Below are 20,539 nucleotides of genomic sequence, written 5' to 3' on the forward strand. Positions count from 1 at the left end.
GAACCCAAAATAATGTTTATCTTTTATAGTGGAAGTATTATATTCATCTATATTGGAATAATAGACAATGGAGGAATTAACGAAGCGTCGTGGACAAGTTTTAAACATAAAATTTATTCATTATAATATATTTCGGTATCAAACGTCGTCCATTGTATTGTGTGGGCTGATTAGCAGATATCTGGGCGTAAAGCTATAATCAAAAATACAACTAGTGAACATTTTTCAATAAAACTATAAAGTACACGTTGACAATGAGGTCAAACGCGTGAATGAAAATTTCTAGTGACGTCCCTTCCGATTAAAAGACAAACGGCGAATACTGCTTAAGGCCATACAAATGAACGATAAGCTATTTGTACATTATACAATAAGATTAAAAATTTCATCTGCTTATTATTTCTACGACATATTAAATAGCAAGAAATTATTGCTCATACTTGTCCTTTCCTTTATGAGCTTATTCTGTCACCCCCAGTCTGCAGTATCTCGTAAAATAATCGCTACTGGATTCCCGTTAACTTTAAACTTACCGTAATGGCGGCAATTTTGAAAATTTATTCATATTCATATATATTGATACGTTATAATTCACAATGTATTTCCTACAATGTATTGCAACAGTTTGATTCGTAATAGACTATTAAAGTGTTTAATCACCCGTCAAAGTTTATCGATTTATCACATAATCGCTACTGACGTTGCATCTTTAATCGTCACCGTTTAATTAACGAATGAAGTAGAAGATAATTTCGTTATCAGATATTATTATCGCTTATCGTACAGTTTCTTTTCTATTCCTTTTTTTCTTCTTTCTGTAATAAATTCTACACGTAGACGAATACATAACATGCTCATGTAAACCGTATGGAATTAACTTTTGGTAGCTGCGTATTATTTGAAAATATTACATTACCGCACGTTGCCAGTTGCCGTTATTATTAATTAATAAAATCGTAATACACCTTATGTATTTACACGTGAGATTTCTATCACATAATTACATTTTTGAGTATTCAAAAGTGAGTTGGTCCGAAAGTTTATATATTTCTTTATCATTTATCCATGATATAATAATTCTATTTACCCGTATCGTGCATTCTCTGTTAACAGGGGATTATTTCGTAATTTTGTATATAATAACGCGTAAACATTGTCGTACATTAATTATGCGTAGAAGTCTGGATTCCCTTTTTTGTCCCTCTGTCGTTATATCAGTTGATCTTGTAAAGTGACATTTATCGCAAATAAAAAAAAAATTAATATTCGCGTAGGTAGAAATCGTAAAATTCTAATTTTTCTAATGCGTAACTTTCGGACCACCTTGTATATATCTTGTGTTTATATATATATCTTCATACACCTTGTCGCAGCACTACATGCATACGCTGACGCATTCATACGTACAGACAAGATAAATAATACTAAACATACGTATTAGAAATTCGGTGCATATAACGCAATATTACATTTTCTATTTTTTTTTCTCACTTTTTCATTATCATCAAATCACTGTATCAGTGTTAAGTATAAAAATAACATTGTTTAATCAATTACTTCGTCCGAATATATTCTATATCGTCGCTAATCTAGGTCTAAGTAAGGATCGTGAGTGGTAGTTATGTAAATACGTGAAATTCAAATGGATAAAAGTTTTTCGAGGTTAAACGCAAATTTACATTCATATAATATAAAGTCTTCTCGTAGGTATATATAGTTTTTGTATCTTCGCAAGGAGGCACATCGAGAGACAAGCGATAAAAATAAATAACGTGACGAATGTGCAACGAGAAGATGATACGATGAAATATGCAGCGTCTGCCAACTTAGTAACCTTATGAAGGATTTAAAGAATTAATTAAAAAACTTGATCGTTATCGTTATTAATTCTTTGATCGACACTACCATTGTCTCTAACAAAATTTGATTGGACGATTTTAATAACGGCCAACTCTAATTAATTATCCTTTCCGAAAATGCGATCTAATGCCATCGTATATCGGGCAAGAAGAGGTTAATGGTAAATGAGGTTATAATAATAATAAATATGAAAAAAAAAAATTTTTTGATCGGTATCGCAAATGGGGCCGGTAAAAAACTACACTTGCACAAATCACACTTGACTCGATGTATATGTGTATCCGTATGTTTACCTTGTGTACAGGACGTTCCAAGAATATCTCTCCGCATATAAGATTCTGCTTTCGGTTAAATTCCATTAAAACGGATCATTAAGTCGGATGGAATTTCAAACAGCGAGCAGCGCCATTTCAAATTCTGTTTACGTCACCTTTTTTCCCCTATCTTTTTTTTTTCATAACCGAGATTTATTAATATTGTTTATTAGCTACTACAAAGCGATACTTTTCGAGACACCCTTTGTGTGTCCTCGGAGATATTGGATATGCGAATTCTAGAATATTCCATTCTATTAATTGTCACCTTAATGCAACGACGACTTGACGAAAAAAAAGTACCAAAGGAGAAAGTATTATTGCAAAAATAATTAATCGCCGTGAGTATGATCAATTAACGTTCAGGAACGAATCTGCTGAAAATTATAATTAATAATTACATGAACGCAAATGCCTTAAACCCTATAAACATCATCGGCATTGTATACATGTTTAATAGCATCATTATACGATCGTTGTACAATTTTTGATCACATTATCGTAATTGGCAATATTGGAAAAAAAAAGAATTACAATCGTGTGAAATTTTGTTAATCAAACCTTTCGTGAGGTAAGTCGAGCAGCGTAAAAATTTTGACGGGTAAATAAAATTAATACAAAGTCTAAACAAACGTTATATATACATATATATTCATATATGTATCTATGTATATATTTTTGTAAGTAGCAATGATAAATACAGAAAAACTCAAGTAACGACAGGCTGACGTTTTACGAACTAAGAGTTTCGACGTGTACAAGAGGTACGGAATAATTAAATAATTCAAATTGATTGGAGCAATAAAGTCCAAGGACAGGAGAAAGTGAGGTTATACGAATACACGGCGTAACATGGAAGAGAATTAAAAAAGAAAAGAAAAACAAATCAGAATGTCCTGAGTGATGAATAAGTATTGGGCTTGGTGCACTGGAGGTGATCCAAGAATGGAATGATAACTGAATCATGTTGAATGGATATTTCCGCTTTTCACGAGAGAAGGGCTGATGTAAATTTTGGTTAGAAAAAAAAGAAAACAAAAATCATTGAATCATCTACATACAGCTGATAACAGAAGGTTAAAGGATCCTGAGAGAGTTGTTGTTGAGATGTTGTGCGACTGAAAATTCCAAAAAAAAATTTCAAAATTCTCTGTCTTCCATATCATTATTGTATTCGCTTGTATTCGTATTGTAGCTTTTATCTATAATACATAAAACATAACACTAGAAATTATTCGATTCGAGTAAACCTATTTAATTTATGTTTTTTTTTCTCTTGTATATATAGTAAATTATTGTATTTAAACGCACGCTTACTCCCAGCTGCATACGACTTCCTTTCTTCTTCTTCTTTTTCTTTTTTTTTTAATAATATATAATATAATAATATACTATGTCGCATATAAAAAACAATTACTTAGTATAGAGTACAAGATCGTTCCTTAGTTAAGTTTTTTGTTTTTTTTTTGTTTCTCAATATTATTTGTATAAACGTAAGACCTTGTCTATCTCTAAAAAAAATGTTCCCTCTATCCCAGAGTGACCTGGCGAATAACGAAGTTCTAGAGGACACGAAGAAGCTGGGTGGATGGGATTATTTTTGGTTAACCCTGGGAAATTGATGTCATTGACCCTTAGGCCGACAAAGATCGAAGCTAAAAAGATGTCGTAGTAAACAAAAATTTCCTAAGAACGTATTATCAAAAAAGAAAAGAAAGAAAACGTGATGCACTTTTCAGACTGAATGGTTTCAGAACAAAAAAATGCATTAATGTACTCATTACAATAACAATAGTGTCGACTCTGGTACAATAAGATACAATAATAGAAACCGCTCTCAGAAAGCACTGAGATGAATCTCTAGCGATCGAATTTTTCAAATCATTTTTGGAGACTAGTAATTAAGGTACAGAAACAAGAAACACAACAGCAGAAATATTAATAGAAATTTGCGCTATCGGCAATGACAATAGAAACGAGAGATTTGAAAGTATAACAAAGTAAAGAGACAATCCCAAAAAAAAGGAAAATTGGTAATAGCAAAAAGTGGGACACAAAGGATTCGACAGGCACCTGAGAGCAAAGGGATCAACAATATTGAACAACCGTTCGTCGCCATTATTTATTAATTCCAAAGTGACTGTTCTTCGAAAGTGAAGCTAAAAAAAGGGTCAATAGTCATTTTGGTTGACAGGTCAGACAGATTGTTGACACATCTGCCATGTGGTGTCTGTGATGTGAGATCAAGCCGAGTATCACCGAGAATTTCGGGTTGCTCTAGCTGAAGAGGCACGCGACATCGCGACGTTGCTGCGTCAACAGAATCATCTGCTCCACGTTCCGTCTCCGCATCCTAAAAGATCCTCCAATTGTGAAGATTATCCCGACGATGCGAACAGCCGGTGCGCCTCGCAGAGAGATTTGCAACGGCCCGAGTCAATCAAGAGAACCCTAGCCGTCTCTGATATCGTACCGATCGACGATTCAACTCACCCTGGTGAAAACCAAAGTACGGGAAACTGTATGGTGCCCGTTAGTTGAATCGCTAGTAGCGAATTAATTACAGACTCTACACGGATATGAATTTAATTGGCAAGTTGCCGAATCAAGCGAAGACTGAAGAATTGAAAAAAAAAAAAGAAAAAGGTAAGACTTACCACACTCGGGCAGGTAGAAGGGACGCTCGTGGCAGTAGAGGCAGGCACCGTCAATATTGAATAATGTTGTCTACGACCGCGAAGCCGCAGGCACCGAGTCCAGTACTGGACATCAAGCGCACTAGCTCCCTCGCGTGAGACACTGCGACCTCTAGTGGTGGTCGACGTGGCAGTTTACTCGATTCTATGAAAACAAGGGTTGATATGACATTAGAATTCAATCAAATTAACTTTAAGGATGATTTTTAAAAGCTTACCAAGTATGGCAGAGTTCAGTCGTGCGCAAACGGTTTCTCTTTGCTGCGGGTCAAGTTGCCAGCCGACAGGTGAATTCCAAGGATTCGAATAGGCCAAGAGACTGAAGGCATCCTGTAACATTTTCTTATTCCCTTCGTTCTTGCCGTGCTGCTGTCTCAGGTGTATCGATTGAGAGTAAAGTTGTCTACCGAATTCCAGCATCTTCTCAATAGCTTGCTTATTGCCGCCGCACAATTGCTTTTTACTACCTTTGTTTACGGCACCTTCACTGCTTACGCTACAGTTGCCATTTTGCTGCTGACTTTGATTGGTGTTGTCCACCTCTGCAAAGAAATAGGTTAGAAACTCGTTACTGAAACGACCATAGACATTTCGATGGACGAGGACACTTCAAGTTTAACGGAATTGCACCACTCGCTGCAGCCAATTTAAACGCGTAATTGTGAAATATTTGAACCGTTTAAGATGATCTGCCTGCAAAGTACATTGACGTCTCACCCATATCGACATCTTCGCTATTTTGACACTTGTACCCGTTCGAGCTCGGATTACCATTTTGGCAACCATTGCTGCTTTTTGTCCCGTTGACAACGCCTGTCGTGTTCTCCTCCATCTCCACGTCGTCCTCTATCTGTCCGTTTATTAGTTGCTGATCTCCACTTCCATTCAAAGTGTTGTTAAGGTTCATCTCCTCGACGTTCCCATTGGCTGAGGGCTTTGCGTACGTTTTTGTCGATTGTATAACACTTGTCTGATTTTCATTATTGTTTTGACAGACCTCAGAGTCACTGCCGTTTACCATCTCCACGAATTGCCGGCACTTTAATGCAAACATCAGATTAGGATCCTGCTCGAGGACTCCTGGATATAACCGACTCGTCAGATCTATCGCCTCTCCCATACGACCTGCCAAGACCAACTTTAAAATTTCTGTAAAGGAATGATACAATATAGTTTCTATTGTAATTATAAAATTACAATTTTTGTCCTTGCATGTGTTATAACTTACTTTGCCTATTTTTAATGGAGTTAAAGTCTTCCTCAAAGACCTGTCCTGTGCTACTAGCAAAGGCTTCGGCGGTAGCACAGTAGCCATGATGAACAAGATACGTAGACACCATCCTGTCAAGCACGTGTCTTAGGTTAATTATTAGCCTTTTTAATAAACGTGATTGTGAAAGAGTTCTTGCAAGTAGACTTCTCTACACTGTAGGATAACTAACTACAATGGTATCGGTAGATGGGTAGTGCCAAAGAAACAAGCTTTACCAACCCGAACCAACAACCCAACATGAAGCTTATAGTTAGATACTATATTCGCAAACGTATTCTCTTCAACTAATAAACCTGTATATTAATATTTACTTGTGTAAAACAGCTTGCCACTGGCCCTGACCATGATCCGGTGTCGGATAATTGATAATTTGCAATCTCGTTCGCACACGCAATTCGTTGATCATGTCGCCAATATCAAAGACGAAAGGAGCCTGCCCAAAATTCGCATCTACCACTTCACCAGGTGTTTGAAGTCCCACGGTAGGATAAAGATTTGGCTGAAAGAAGACGATAAAATTCACAAATTAAACAGATAAAAATAATCTAGAAACTCTCATCGAGAACTCTACTCCTCAAGGATCTTCACAAGTATAAGTCTAAGCTATGGATAACAAATTTCCTCAATCTTACAGGTAGATCTGTAAAGGCAATCCCTAGGTGATGTCCATTCTTCGTATAGAAAGCAGTGTTGTCAACAAGATTAACACCACAGCCTATTACGTCCCCAGTGGTGAACGTAGGCCCATAAGGTTGGCCTGTACCCGAAGAGCAGAAGCTATGGCCGTCGTCACCATGATATCCATATGAGTGTTTATCCCATCCAGGAAGTCTATTCACGTTAACGCCATGTGCTGAGAGACCGATCCCCATGTATCCATCACGTCCCTTACTGACGATTTTGACCTCAAAGTAGTACAGACCACAGGCAGCTGGGATGGAGTGTGTTGTGCGAACACTAGCAGCATCTTTATGAGTCTTCCCATATCCTGAGGATAAAAGTAAACATGTAATATAGGATAAATATTCAATAGTCTATAATTTATGTAGGTACAAAGTGAACCTTGAACAAACAATTGAAAAAGATCCACAATAGTTGAGAGCTTAATTATTTAATCAGTAAAACATAAGGCATGACGAGTATGGCCATGATATGTAAACGAGCCGGATGCCATGTTCAATCTTATACTAGGAGTGGCACATCTCAACTGGCAAGACTGAGATGCAATCTTTAGCTAACGTATGGGGTCATGCATTAATGTGTCCACGTAGTATTATCACTGAACAGTTGATTCCTATTTGTCAGTCTTATCCAAGTGCTACAGTCACTTTGTGACTACTGGAATTTGTATGCATTAACACCTCTATTGAGTATATAACGCATTTAAATATATGATAATAGACAGTGTCGTTGTAGAAATTAATATAGTAAATATGTGTTAACTTCCTTTGCGAATCAAGTCTGATGAAACCTTAATTATGATCAACGACATGTGGCACTGTTGCTAATGAACACTTGATTTTTTAACAAGGATCCTCTACTAGTCTTTATGAATTTTAACTTTAATGAGATATTTCAATGATAACATACTGCACAGTTTCCTTTTTAAGACCCTTGAGTTTGAAGGAGTATTACAAATTAGATAAGGGCAGTGGGAGCCCTACGTGAAGCTAGAATGCAACTAGGTCACTAGGTCATCTATCTACCTTTAAACTTGTTCTATGCTTGTGACAAATGAACTTTCCAATAAACCAAACGATACACGATATGCTCAATTAACGCATCAGCCCTGCTAATTGTTCATCGAATAAAACGTTTATCCTTGCTGTTCGCAAGAGCACTGAAAATATTTGAAGCCTCAGGCCATTATCACGATTATATATCTTGACACATGATTCTGAGTAACAAGCTGAGTTAGAATTCTTGGAAACTTGAAACTTCCTTCCAACACCTTGTCAATCTAAAGTGACCTACAATTATTAATCATAACTGTGAACCAAACCCATTATCGAACTTAACAATTTCAACTCTTAAGAATAGCTCAATAACTATTGATACTTCAATCAAAATCAATTCTACTTATAGCTACAAAATTATAATTGAACTGCAATCAACAAAACTATAATACTTCATCAAATCCATTTTTAGATTCATAATCATTATTCTCACAGGTCACTGACCTCCGTCATTCTATAACAAATTCAGTTTTAATAGCAAAGAAAACTTAATAGTGCATCTACACAGTATAACAAAAGCTATCAATCTTGCTATTTAAAACGCTAATCAATATGTAGCACTTAAAAATTTAATCTCTTCCAATTTTCTCAGATTTTGGTGCATCACAGGATGACATTGCATTTGACTGAAGCAGTTACTGTCTGTTACAATCTATAGGACATGTGTCCGCCAATAGAGTATATGTTTGTTGGCACACATGCTTGCAGTTTTCGTAGATGCTATTATTACTCGTCTTCTCAAATGTACACTGGTTATCGGCGAGCATACAGGCGTCCTACGATAAATGATGAAGAATATTGCCCGCAGTGATGTCGGTTGTTAAATCATGGAAATAAAAAGTTTATGCACTGAGTTAATGCTGATTCTTGTAGCTAGAAAGTAAAAGTGATTTTTACTATACAAGCTTGGCTACGGCTTTACATAAAAAATAAGCTTCTATTATCGCGTTTTACTCGCCAAGCATCGTCCTCGGTCAGGATCGATTTTCAATGTCGCAACGACAACTCTGATTAAAATACACTCAGTGCCAACTCCTTCGCTTATTGCTGATTCTTCATTATACATGAACTTATGACGTTGAATCAACACCTACAACATTGATCTGATTTACAATTGAATTACATTATTAAGAGTAGACATATCACTTCAGGGAATTATTTCTTTGTAATTTTCTACACCATCTTCGAGTATTAGGTGTATATATATACAACACTGTTTAAGGATCTCAATTTTGTATTCTTGTATAATAAGATTATACATATACGAGAGAAATGAAATGAACTTTGTTAATTAATTAAATTAGCGATTGTCTTTTGAAAATTATAAGTACATTAATATACTGCTCAGATGATATTAGGTATCTAATCAATGTTTCTAAATATGTACTGTTGTTAAAAATTTCAATTTCTCCCAGAGGTAGAATACAATGATCAAGAATGAAAAAAAAAATATACACGAGCCTTTACCAGTTTATACAATTTTATCCGATAATAGAAAATTACCTATAGTACATGATCAAAAACAACTGAGGGAAAACAATAGTCGCATCGCATTCCATAAATCAAAAAAGACTAACATATTCGGGTACATTCGGCTTTCTTCGATCGAATACCTTGACAAAAATCATCGAGCGTAGAACTTGGTGGAAAAATATGCTAGGCATTGATATAAAAAAATCTACAGATTTCAATTAAACGTAGAAACGGACAGCGGAGTCTTTCTGTGGTAAAAAAGACGAATAAAAATAGCTTGCGCAAATTATAAGCACCGAAGAGTGAAAGAATCAACATTTCAGTAGAAACCAGATACTCTCGAAGCTGTAGTATATTTAATAAAATACAAAATTTCTAAATACTCCCATTGTAATCCGCGAAAAATACTTTAATTGCACGATGCGTTTCTAGCGATGATTATCAAGCCATTGTAAAAAAAATCGGCATGCCGCGACGTTACCACTAGAAAGAGGGAAAGGATGAAAGAACAGAAGTGTAGTCTAAGAAAGAAAGAGAGCGAGAGAGAGAGAGAGAGAGAGCGAGAGAGAGAGAGAGAGAGAGAGAGAGAGAGAGAGAGAGAGAGAGAGGGAGTGAGAGAATGGAGACTTATCGATTGCGCAAATATCCTCTCTTGTAAAGTCCAACGGTGAAAAGTCGTATTGGAGAAAATCCCATGCACAGTGGATAGAGGCGAATAGAGGAATGCGTGTAAAACGATAATACGTTGGAATGAGGAGTGTGGCAGTATTAAAAAAATATATATACATACAATATATATGTGTATATGTTTAAATATAGTTAAGTTTAGAAGAGATATTCAAAAGAAATCATCGATATCTCGGTAAATAAAGCATTATTAAAAATATCGCAGAGCTTCCAGAAACGTGAGGGGAAACGAGTATATATTTACGTCAACGAAACGAACAGCTGTCATTGACATTGTGCGTTTCTCCACGCACTATTTCTTTCTTTTTTTTAAGCATGTTTTCACCTCGTGCGCTCGGCCGATAAAGTTAACATGCTCGCAGCAAGAGCAATGCTAAAATGGAGAAGTTTCGTTGGGCTTTATCGGGCGCAGCTCGATGATAGAACTTGAAAGAAAGAGCGAGAGCGAGAGCACGAGCGAGGGGCAGAGAGAGAATACGAGAAAATAAAAGGAAGAAACTGTCGAGTCGCGAGACGATGAAGAATAAGTCTTGAGCGTATGAAGGAAGGGCCAACATTGGCGCAGGCTACGTAGACCGATCAGCTGATTCCTTTGTTTAGGTCGCTGACACACGCGAAAAAGAGCTCTGCCATTTTCAATCGATATTTAACTCCCGTCCGGGAGATGCCTCAATATTCTATTTAATCGATGCTGTGGATTTTCATGAATTTTCAAAACGATGACATGGAAATGGATGGTTAATATATTGAGGGGAAGGTCAGGTCTTGAGCGCATCGCAGTACTGAGTCGGGAGGGCTTACGTACCTTTGTAATGAACGCGAAGATTATTTTGCGAAAGGCCTATGTAGCTGTACTTGTCCTTTGGGCTCCAGGAACGTGGCAGCGGAGTCTCTTCCTCGTTCACCATTGGATAGAGCATCTTCAAACGATCGACGCCGTGATTTTGCCCAGAATTTAACTTCGAAGGCTCCATAGCACTCCGTTCGTCGCTGGTAGCGGCCATCATTGTCATCCGCAACCCCACTCTGCTTCTCAAATTAATTTATACTGCGCATCTTCTTCGCGCACCACGCTATAGCGCCCTCTATGTGTTTTTTTAAGTAAACTGTACTTTCCGTCATTCTAGACCGACATGAATTATTCGATATCTAGATGTTTGACATTGTAGACTTAGTCAGGTTTAGTTGGCTTTCTGAGAAAGATTTGTAATATACCTTTTCTTCTACCTTATCGATATTACGGTTGAGTTTACAGTGAACGCGACAAGCGACAAATTATCGAAACGACTACCAATCACGAGGGCAATCTTCTGAAAACATATAACTGCATTTTATAAACCTTAACGTATTCTTTGTTGAAGATATTTGAATGATATTTTTGTAAGTGGTTATCATTTATTTTGAATCGTCACATTGAAGGTGAATAAATATTTGTGTGTAAAATTGGATTTATAATTGTTCATTGTCTTTGGCAATTTTTATTAGATCTTTATTGGACAGAAACTGCTGTTAAACAAATGTTGCTGATTTTTTCTTGATCGATTTACGAACTGCGACGAGAGTCACAAAGTTTAGAGCCGGTTATGTTAAACATTTTTTAATTTTTGAAAATTATATGTGTCAAATATTATAACATGCAAATTATTTTGAAGTTCTTCTACGTCTATTCTATAAAATAGTTTTTTTCAATCGATTGAGTAACTTTATTTTGAGCGGGCACTTTTTCCCCCAGAAGCTACAGCATTACTTGTTAGTACTTTGTTCATTTTTAGAGAATGTTTACGTAAAGTTAATAATTGTTTGGTCGTTTATTGAGCAACATGTGTATCTTTGTATATTTCATATATATTCTTTGTAAATACTGAATAAGATTTGAGGAATTCATGTAAACAGTTATTCTATTTCATTTTTCAGGTTAAGTTGACACTTTCTTTGGATTGTAGTCATGATCGAATTGAGATTATTTTGGCTATTTACGCATTAAAAGCATTCTCCAATTTCTTAAAGAAGGACGTAATATTTATTGTCTTTATTATACTTCAGGATCAGAATGGCAATCATCGTAAGTACCTGTGCAATGAAAATACTATCTTAAATTATCATTTATTACTTTTTTAATTTTTTAGATGGATATCTTGAAGGATTAATACTTTGTGGACTTACATATCCCTATTGAACGCTATTATTAGTTATGCATCATTATCTTTTAATTGTCCTTTGAAATAGTCAAACATTTCAATATAATTATATCTTACTATTTAGTTTATTCTTTTTCTTCACACAGGTGGATCTGTATCTTCAAAAGCAGCATTTACTCGTAATATTCTGAATGGATATAAAACAAAATCGGATTTTGAGATTACATCCTGTATCCGCTATTGCAACTAATTATGATGATATTCGATTTTCTGAAGAGAATTTTTGGGTGGGTTGATGAAGGAGGAAGAAAGCGTAAAAGCAGTAGCTCTTCAGGTTCGGAAGAGAGTAGTGTAAGATTAAAGAAGCGTCGTTGTAATCATGACATGGGGCATCGTCAAGAGAGTTTTGTTGAACCTGAGATTGATTCAGACGATGATGATATTGCAATGTTTGTGCATCACACCTGCACACCGACTCCAACCAACAAAATGTTTAACGGTACGCACAGGGATAAAAGCAAATCAAATCCGTTCTCTAACCCAAAATCATTCCTGAAGAATATTAAAATGAGATCGTCACCTCGCCGTAATATGTCCAAAGTGGACCGCAGCATGAGTTGCTCTGCGGAGTCATTTAACAGCAGATTGGACATGCCCTCTGATCACAATTGTTCTACTCTAGAGAAAACTCATCGGTTACGAGAGAAAAGGCAATATCGTGAGATGCTTCAGAGTTTTGTACCAAGTGGAATACAAGTACTAAACGCTACTGTAAACATGCATCATCGTCCTGCACGAGACGTAACAGAAATTATTGATTTGGAGAAGAGCGAACAACCATCATTCCTTCGTAAGGACCATGATTTGTCCAGGATAGCAGGAACATCAACACAGTCTCCCTGGGTGATGCAAAGAAAAAGAATAGAACAGCCTGCTTCACGCAAAGAAACCACTGATGACATGATCGAAAGGCTATTAGCCCAGTCCTTTCGTCGTACCAAAATAACATGGGATGACCGTAACATTTCCAAAGTATCACCAAGTACCAGTACTGAATTTATAACTACAAACACACTGAGAGACAAGCTTGCAGCACGTGCGGTGATGAAACAAGATTTCGTACCGGACGTCGCCAAAAGGTACAATGCACGTATCGAACAGCACTACAAAGAAGCCGAAGAGTTAAAACGTATGACTGGCGTTCTTTCAAAGCATAATCGTCTCGCACGAGAAGCAGCTTGGGAAGAACAGCTTGCAAAGTCAATGCGATATTGTGAAGCTGTTCTAGACGAACGAGAGGAACCTGAAGAACCACCACTTCCTGAATTAACATCTTCTATGCTAGAGGTAGTGAAGAATGCACTATTGCCACGTCCGCCTAACGAAGTTCTGGTGGAAGGTTTTGGTCTGAGAATAACACGAAAAGACATTCACACTTTGTCTGGTCTTAATTGGCTCAACGATGAAGTGATAAACTTTTACATGAACTTATTGATTGTTCGTGGCACGGAGAATGAAAAGCTTCCAAAAGTCCACGCAATGAATACATTTTTCTATCCAAAGTTAATAGCGAATGGACATGCTTCGCTTAAACGTTGGACAAGGAAAATTGACATCTTTGCCCAGGACATCGTTGTAGTGCCAGTACATCTTGGAATACACTGGTGCATGTCTATAATAGACTTTCGAGATAAATCTATTCGTTATTACGACAGTATGGGTGGCGCTAATTTGAAGTGTCTATCCGCCTTAAGGCAATATCTCGAGGAAGAGAGTCTGGACAAGAAAAAGAAACCGTTCGACACGAATGATTGGAAATTGGAGTGCGTCAAAAATATTCCTCAACAAATGAATGGAAGCGACTGTGGCGTTTTTTCGTGTATGTTCGCTGAACACATTTCTGCAAATAGAAAAATTAATTTCACGCAGCAGGAGATGCCTTACTTCAGGAACAAAATGGTTTTTGAAATATTGAAATCTAAACTTTTGTGATTCGGTGATTCATAATCATGGTTTTCTAACGAGTCGATTATGATTGAATATTTTGTGCAACACTCGAATTCCATTCGGTATTAGGACTTTAACGAATCAAGAATTTAATATGTTGCAGTTGTAAAACTCTGACTCGTCTCTCGCTGATTGCTTACATCTTAAGGACAAGGCGTCTAGCTGTTAGTAAAGTTAAATCCTATTTCGCAGTTTCATGAATGTTAGCCTAAGGAATGTATAGAATACGTTTATGTTCAATCATTTTATGTAAGAAAACCGTTTGATGCGTATAAAATTTTTATTATAAGGATAAATAATTTCAGTTCACTAAATAAAATTTGTAAATGTTTAGTTGATAACCTGAACGACCCTATCTATATATTTCAATAATTATCAAGGAAGCAAGGCTTAATCTGTTTTACTTTATTTCTATAAAAAAAAACTTTCCAATCTTCCATCCTTGTTATAATCTATATTTTTTGTTAGATTAGGCTCAAATTGAAATACTAATAAAAGATAAGTGTTTGGAATATTAAAGTAATTAATTAAATCAATAAAGTTAGATATTAACATTTACAAATCAGAAATCCTGGCCAAAAATGTTTAAAAGTACTGGAAGTTGACTTGGGGAGTGGGAGGAGCGCTGAAGGCAGTGCCCGGACTCGGAGAGTTCCTGCTTGCTCGAGACGGTCTCCTATACTGGTCTCTTGGAAGCACCCCTCTCATCCATTTCCAACCTTCTTTTTTATACTTATTTCTTTTTCACTTCCTTATATCTTTATCTTTCATTCTTTACCTTCTTATTTATCACCTTCTTTATTTATTCCGTAGCTTTATATCTCTATTTCTTACTTTTATATTTCTCAATTTCGTTATTTCTATGTTTTTTTTCTGTCAGAGGGGTCGGCTCAAGTTGTGGCTGCAACAGGATCCTTTAGGTATATTGACGATTTATCGGAACTAAGGAAAAACACGAAGAAAAATTTCAATCTCACGGAAAATTTGCTTGGTCATTCCAATTCTACTCAAATGAATATGCTCAATACGACCAAGGAAATAGGAAAAGTAAGACAAGCATAAAGAAGAGCAAGGGGGAACAGAACGGAAAAAGGAAGTAGAAAGAATGATAAAAATAAAGAAATATGGAGGTAGGAAAGTAAGGAAAGAGAGTAGAGAAGTAAACAAAATAAATGAAGAAAGAAATATATAAGACAGTAATGAAATATGTAAGTAAGAAAGTAAGAAATAGAAGTATAGAGGTAAATATATAGAAAGAAAGGGATGGCGACAGATAAGAGTGAAGCTTCCAAGAGACCGGCTATTGGAAGAATAAGCACTTCGTGCTCGGGTACTGTCTTAAATGCCCCCCCGTCATTCGCGGGTCGTGCGCTGCAAGTTTGCGCTTTGGCAAATTTTGCAACTTCCATTACTTCTGTGTTCCTTGTCACGGTTTCTGTCCTCTACGTATTAATACACAAATGTATTAAATTAATTAATTATTATAGTATTTCAATAATTGAATTTACATATTCGACAAGTTCACGAGTGATAGTTTCTTGTACACAGCTAGATACTTCCTTCTTTTTCTCACGGAATGTCCGACCAATTTTCATTCTTTTAACTTAGAACACTAATGTTACGAGTAGTAACAACTGACAGTACGAATTAGGACATAAGATTTGGGCCACTTTTAACTTCCTTCAAATGATGCTGCCATTCTCAGGAACAATTCGCCTGAAAAAAATAAAGGAGACATGACGTAAGGAAATAAGGAAATAAAAGAGTAAAAGAAAAATAGAGGTAAGGAAGTATCGGAATAAAGAATTAAGAGAGAAAATAGGGAAAGAAAGAAGGAAATACATGATTGAGACGGGAGTATTCAAGAATCCGATAGAAAAACTGACACTCGCAAGAATGGGAGCTATCTCAGCCTGTGCGCGTGCTTTTGTAGCTTCTCATTTCCTTTAACTATCCCCCCGAGCACGTAATTGCCTCCACCTTAACGGCAAATTTGTGAATTAGCTATTACTTAAACACAAGTTTTCATAAGACTGATTCTTGTCACTATTATGTCGTCGGTGTACCTGATTATCTGTGGTTTGGATAAGCTGTCCAGCACGACAAAAGTTGAATTTTAAATAAAGTTTCAGCGATCGCAGCTCCGCAGAGTAAGTGAACAAAAGTGGGAATGACTCATGTCAGACCACTTTCCGTGATCGGTAAAGTAGAAAGTTTGTTTTCTCCAGTCTCCTCCCTAATATTTTTTTGACACGATCACCCCATTAGCTCCGATCTGCTCCGATCTGATCATGCATTTTTTTGTGCTTTGTGCTTCTGACAAAACGTAATTCTTATTACTCTTTGTGACATTCTATGCAATTTTGACAGTCCTACGTAATGTTTAATAATTATTCTTTATAATGAATTGCCGGTGTATTATGATATTATTTCATATTTCCATTCTATAAAATCTATTGTACTTGGGGACAGTACAGTTCTAATCAGACTTAATAATAAATTAACTGACTTAACTATTCAACGAACAAGGAACATATTTTATTAATTTTAAATAATGTATAACAAAATAGCATAACATAATTTGTTATTTTTAGTGCTCACATCATCGGTGAATAACTCAGTGGATAGTAAAGCATCTTATAATTGCTCATTATGACTGCACACCTAAAAAGTATAAGATTTGCTTAAGTTAACGAGTATTGAATATAGTGTGTTTAGCAAAGGAAAGTACAATTATCATCAAGATGTTTGAATTTTTTGAACTGATTCTTAATAGTGCTATACTATGGGTATACCTTCAAGCAATAGTGCTTCTTCTTATCAGTGCACTTTATGACTTTGCTGTGCCATGGATTATTTGGGTTTCTTTTGTGCTTATGACAGCATTGTGTTTCGTTAGAAACCCATCGCCTCAGCCTAATATTACTGATAAAATACTTGGGTTGGACCCAATCAGTTTGGGAAAGAAGAATGATGTCAGTGACCTATGCAACAGCGACGGTAACAAGGAAGAGCCGTATTGCATGCGAGCAGTGGCTCACCGTGGTGGAGGATACGATTACCCTGAGAACAGTATATCAGCTTTTCGAAATGTACAATCAAAAATCTATCCCGCTTAGGCTTTTCTTTTATTATCTAAGTTATCATGATTACCTAGCATTTAACAAATTCTTTTTAATCTGACATCGTTCTTACGTGAAGTGATGAATCAAATGCATTGCTGAGAATATATAAATTAAAAAATTGGAAAATACAATATCACTTGTTAACACTAGAGGATAAGTAATTTTTTTTGTAGTGGTTAGGTGCTTAGTGTTAACAAGAATCTAATCTTACAGTTTGTATTGTATTTGAGCCTAATTATAATACATTAATTGGGCAAGCTTTTTTAACAAAATTCATAATCACAGATTATGATATATTAAATTAAAATTCTACCTGAATTATTATTCCTTTTTGTTAAATTGTTAACTCTTGTAAAAACATATTCTTTAACGTTTTTCTAGAGCAAACAAAAAGGATGCACCGCAGTAGAATTTGATGTGGCTTTGACCAAAGATAACATTCCAATAGTATACCATGATGTTACCATTGAAAGACTAACAGGTCAAATAGGAGTCATAAGAGAAATGACATGGGATCAATTAAAAGAACTAGATATTACATACAACCATCCCCTCAGGTATAAACACAGGATACATGCACCAGCAAAACATTAAATATTTCTCATATTTCCTTGTATCTGCAAGGTTTACATGCTATATGCATATTATATTAATATAACAATACTAATAAGATCTCATAATAGAGCATGTTCTACAGGGACAAATTTCGTAGTGGAGAAAAGATCGCTTTATTGGAGGACGTTCTTGAAGAATGCATAAAGAACGACCAGCGGATCTTCATGGACATAAAAGAAAAAAGTTTGGATATCGTGCAAATAATTTTAAATATGTACAAAAAGTATCCAAAACTTTTTGAAAGAGCAATAGTGACATCTTTCAATCCCATCGTCATATACATGGTGCGTTAAAATATATATGTTATGATACTTGAAATTTGTCACAAAAAATGTTATCATTAACTGAAACAATATTGTTTGTTCGTATATGCATGTTATTATTTAATAAGTACGTGAGATCGGTTGTTTAAGTTGTTTTTAGATAAGAAGGAAAGAGCCACGAGTAGTGTGCAGTCTTTCTTGGCGACCTTTCGTCTTCTCAAGAAAATCTTATAGCAGCCTGGATGGACCTGGTGCAGTACGTTTTAATAATCCATTAAAACATATTGCTGCCTGGACCCTTGATGTTATACATAGTTGGGCCTTACCGCGGTTTACCTACTATCTATTGGGCCTGTCCGTTATTTTGCTGCACAAGGATATTGTGAGCGCGTAAGTGAATCAGATTTATTTGGACGAAGATTTAATCCTTTACCTCATCGTAATATTTGTGTTGTCCAGTTTTTGCCGGTGTAGTCAAGGGTTAAATTAAACATATTTCTGTAATGTATATGTTATTTGGAATAATGGAAATATTATTAACATTTCAGTGAAGTGGTACGCCAATGGCACAAACGAGGAGTACGCGTTATAGTCTGGACAATTAATTTACCATCAGAAAAGTTACATTTTTCGCGACTTCTTAAAGTAACTTATCTGACGGATACGTTGTTGACAGAAAGTAATGGACACTTATGATTGAACGAACAATATTAAATATAAAGTATCATTGCACAAGCATGTATATCGTTAGAGAATGAAGAAGTTGGTAGTGAATTATTTATTTATTTGTGATATGCGAGAAAATTGTGAATCTCATATTTGTTTATAAAAATTCGTAACATTGATATGTTAATTGCTGAATGATTTTGATACAGCTATAGATAAATGTTATTAAAGTACAAATATGAAAATATCTCTGCAGGCTTATGTAGTACAACATGCTATAACCAATTTGTTAATCAACAATTTATCTTGGGTATACAGATTGCGTTATGTTGTAATACATACTATAGAAACAAGCTTTATCTTAGAGCAGCTATGAAACTATAATCAAATTTTATATTATTCAAGCGATGCGAAGTACATAGTTTTATTCAGTGATATTTTTTTTCACACTACATTTTATCGATGACTGCAACGAATAATAATTATTTAATCCTTAAAGACGCACTCTGAACATTCTGTTGTACAAAAGTATAAAAGGCCTACGTCAATAACTTACTGTTATAATCTCAAACGTTTACGTTTTAACAGTTAAATTGAACTAATAATTAATAAATTATTCAGAATGCACTCAAAAGAAAGATCATCGGAAGATACTAATTCTATTGACAGAAAAATCTTATAACTTAACGTAGTGGACCCAGTTGTCGACACTATTATTTGTGGACAATATAAGAAATATTTTTCTCTCTCTTGTGGACGTTGTACATCCATAAGAATTTCCACTGCTTGTACAATATTAACAACTAGACCCACTACCTTAAATATTTATTGATTGACAAGAGCAGATTTATTATGATGCATTTAGAATCCGTAATGTTATGACCATCACACTTACCTTTATTTACGCCCGTTAAAATTTTAAAATATCAGGAAAATAAATGTTTTAACAACTTCTTCCATTTATAAAGCTTAGGTGTTGCACTATTGATAATGAATCTAACAAAGGCCAGAGAGAAAGAGAATGTTTCATATGAACTCTCTAGAATACTGCACTTTTCTAATCAATGAAGGCTAATCTGCTTCATTAATGCTTTCTATTAATGGGCCTAATTAAATATAAAAGCGTGAATCGATTCAGTAGGACCAACTGATAAGTTAACTATGATTACCTAATGTAATGTATATTATCAACGTCCATATTCATATATATGTGGAATAGGACCTTTAACATTTCTTACTTCTAATCACACGCGCTGCCATTCTGCTACCAATATAATTTAACAGTCAGTATTATACAGTATCACAATTTAAATGTAATCATACACTGTATTTAATTCACGATTAAATATTTATATGCAATTTTTATTTTGATATTTCCTTCAAATTTTATTGATCGAATATCACTTTGACAATACCAATAAAAAACAAATACAATTATATTGTCTGTGACTAACTCTTAGACAGTTTAGATCACAATTAAACTTTGATAAGTTTGAGTGTGTGTTATGATGAATAAAAAATATTAAAAGTATCACGGTAAAATACGTATGTCGTGTATATTGAACGATTTCAAAGGCTAAATATTTAATCAAAAAAGTTTGTACTTTTTATACAAAATAAATGATATTAAAAAAGCTTTACACGTCCTGGCAGCATCACATGTGCAAGATTGCTCAAACTTTATTT

At 35.3% G+C, this 20,539-nt stretch overlaps 3 protein-coding genes across 13 annotated transcripts; 2 read left to right on the top strand and 1 right to left on the bottom strand.

The window, feature by feature from the left end:
* Positions 1-94: 94 nt before the first annotated feature.
* Positions 95-11,078, bottom strand: LOC107275119 (ran-binding protein 9). 6 transcript variants are annotated; one of them, XM_015754931.2, is made up of 8 exons: positions 10,845-11,078; positions 6,776-7,131; positions 6,455-6,642; positions 6,099-6,211; positions 5,642-6,019; positions 5,089-5,412; positions 4,832-5,015; positions 95-4,668 (listed from the first exon to the last, which is right to left on the bottom strand). In XM_015754931.2, the coding sequence occupies exons 1-7, from the start codon at positions 11,050-11,052 to the stop codon at positions 4,882-4,884; spliced, it is 1,701 nt and encodes a 566-aa protein (XP_015610417.1). In that variant the 5' UTR covers positions 11,053-11,078; the 3' UTR covers positions 95-4,668; positions 4,832-4,881. The 6 variants fall into 6 exon arrangements, with proteins under 6 accessions (XP_015610417.1, XP_015610415.1, XP_015610410.1 ...); XM_015754929.2 differs by having other exon boundaries at positions 5,588-5,995; positions 10,845-11,077; XM_015754924.2 differs by having other exon boundaries at positions 5,588-6,019; positions 10,845-11,077.
* A 145-nt stretch (positions 11,079-11,223) lies between these two features.
* LOC107275121 (sentrin-specific protease 1) lies at positions 11,224-14,578 on the top strand. 5 transcript variants are annotated; one of them, XM_025080037.1, is made up of 4 exons: positions 11,539-11,788; positions 11,954-12,101; positions 12,166-12,228; positions 12,324-14,578. In XM_025080037.1, the coding sequence occupies exon 4, from the start codon at positions 12,430-12,432 to the stop codon at positions 14,167-14,169; it is 1,740 nt and encodes a 579-aa protein (XP_024935805.1). In that variant the 5' UTR covers positions 11,539-11,788; positions 11,954-12,101; positions 12,166-12,228; positions 12,324-12,429; the 3' UTR covers positions 14,170-14,578. The 5 variants fall into 5 exon arrangements, with proteins under 5 accessions (XP_015610419.1, XP_015610420.1, XP_024935805.1 ...); XM_015754935.2 differs by lacking the exon at positions 12,166-12,228 and having other exon boundaries at positions 11,542-11,788; positions 12,324-12,676; positions 12,860-14,578; XM_015754933.2 differs by lacking the exons at positions 11,539-11,788; positions 12,166-12,228 and adding an exon at positions 11,224-11,458.
* A 1,804-nt stretch (positions 14,579-16,382) lies between these two features.
* Positions 16,383-20,488, top strand: LOC107275088 (glycerophosphodiester phosphodiesterase 1). 2 transcript variants are annotated; one of them, XM_025080054.1, is made up of 6 exons: positions 16,383-16,560; positions 16,779-17,276; positions 17,691-17,866; positions 18,007-18,208; positions 18,348-18,577; positions 18,736-20,488. In XM_025080054.1, the coding sequence occupies exons 2-6, from the start codon at positions 16,929-16,931 to the stop codon at positions 18,881-18,883; spliced, it is 1,104 nt and encodes a 367-aa protein (XP_024935822.1). In that variant the 5' UTR covers positions 16,383-16,560; positions 16,779-16,928; the 3' UTR covers positions 18,884-20,488. The 2 variants fall into 2 exon arrangements, with proteins under 2 accessions (XP_024935822.1, XP_015610352.1); XM_015754866.2 differs by having other exon boundaries at positions 16,390-16,510.
* The last annotated feature ends 51 nt before the right edge of the window (positions 20,489-20,539 follow it).

This window comes from Cephus cinctus, unplaced genomic scaffold (assembly GCF_000341935.2).
Source record: "Cephus cinctus unplaced genomic scaffold, Ccin1 Ccin1_scaffold0123, whole genome shotgun sequence".
NCBI classification, from domain to species: domain Eukaryota; kingdom Metazoa; phylum Arthropoda; class Insecta; order Hymenoptera; family Cephidae; genus Cephus; species Cephus cinctus.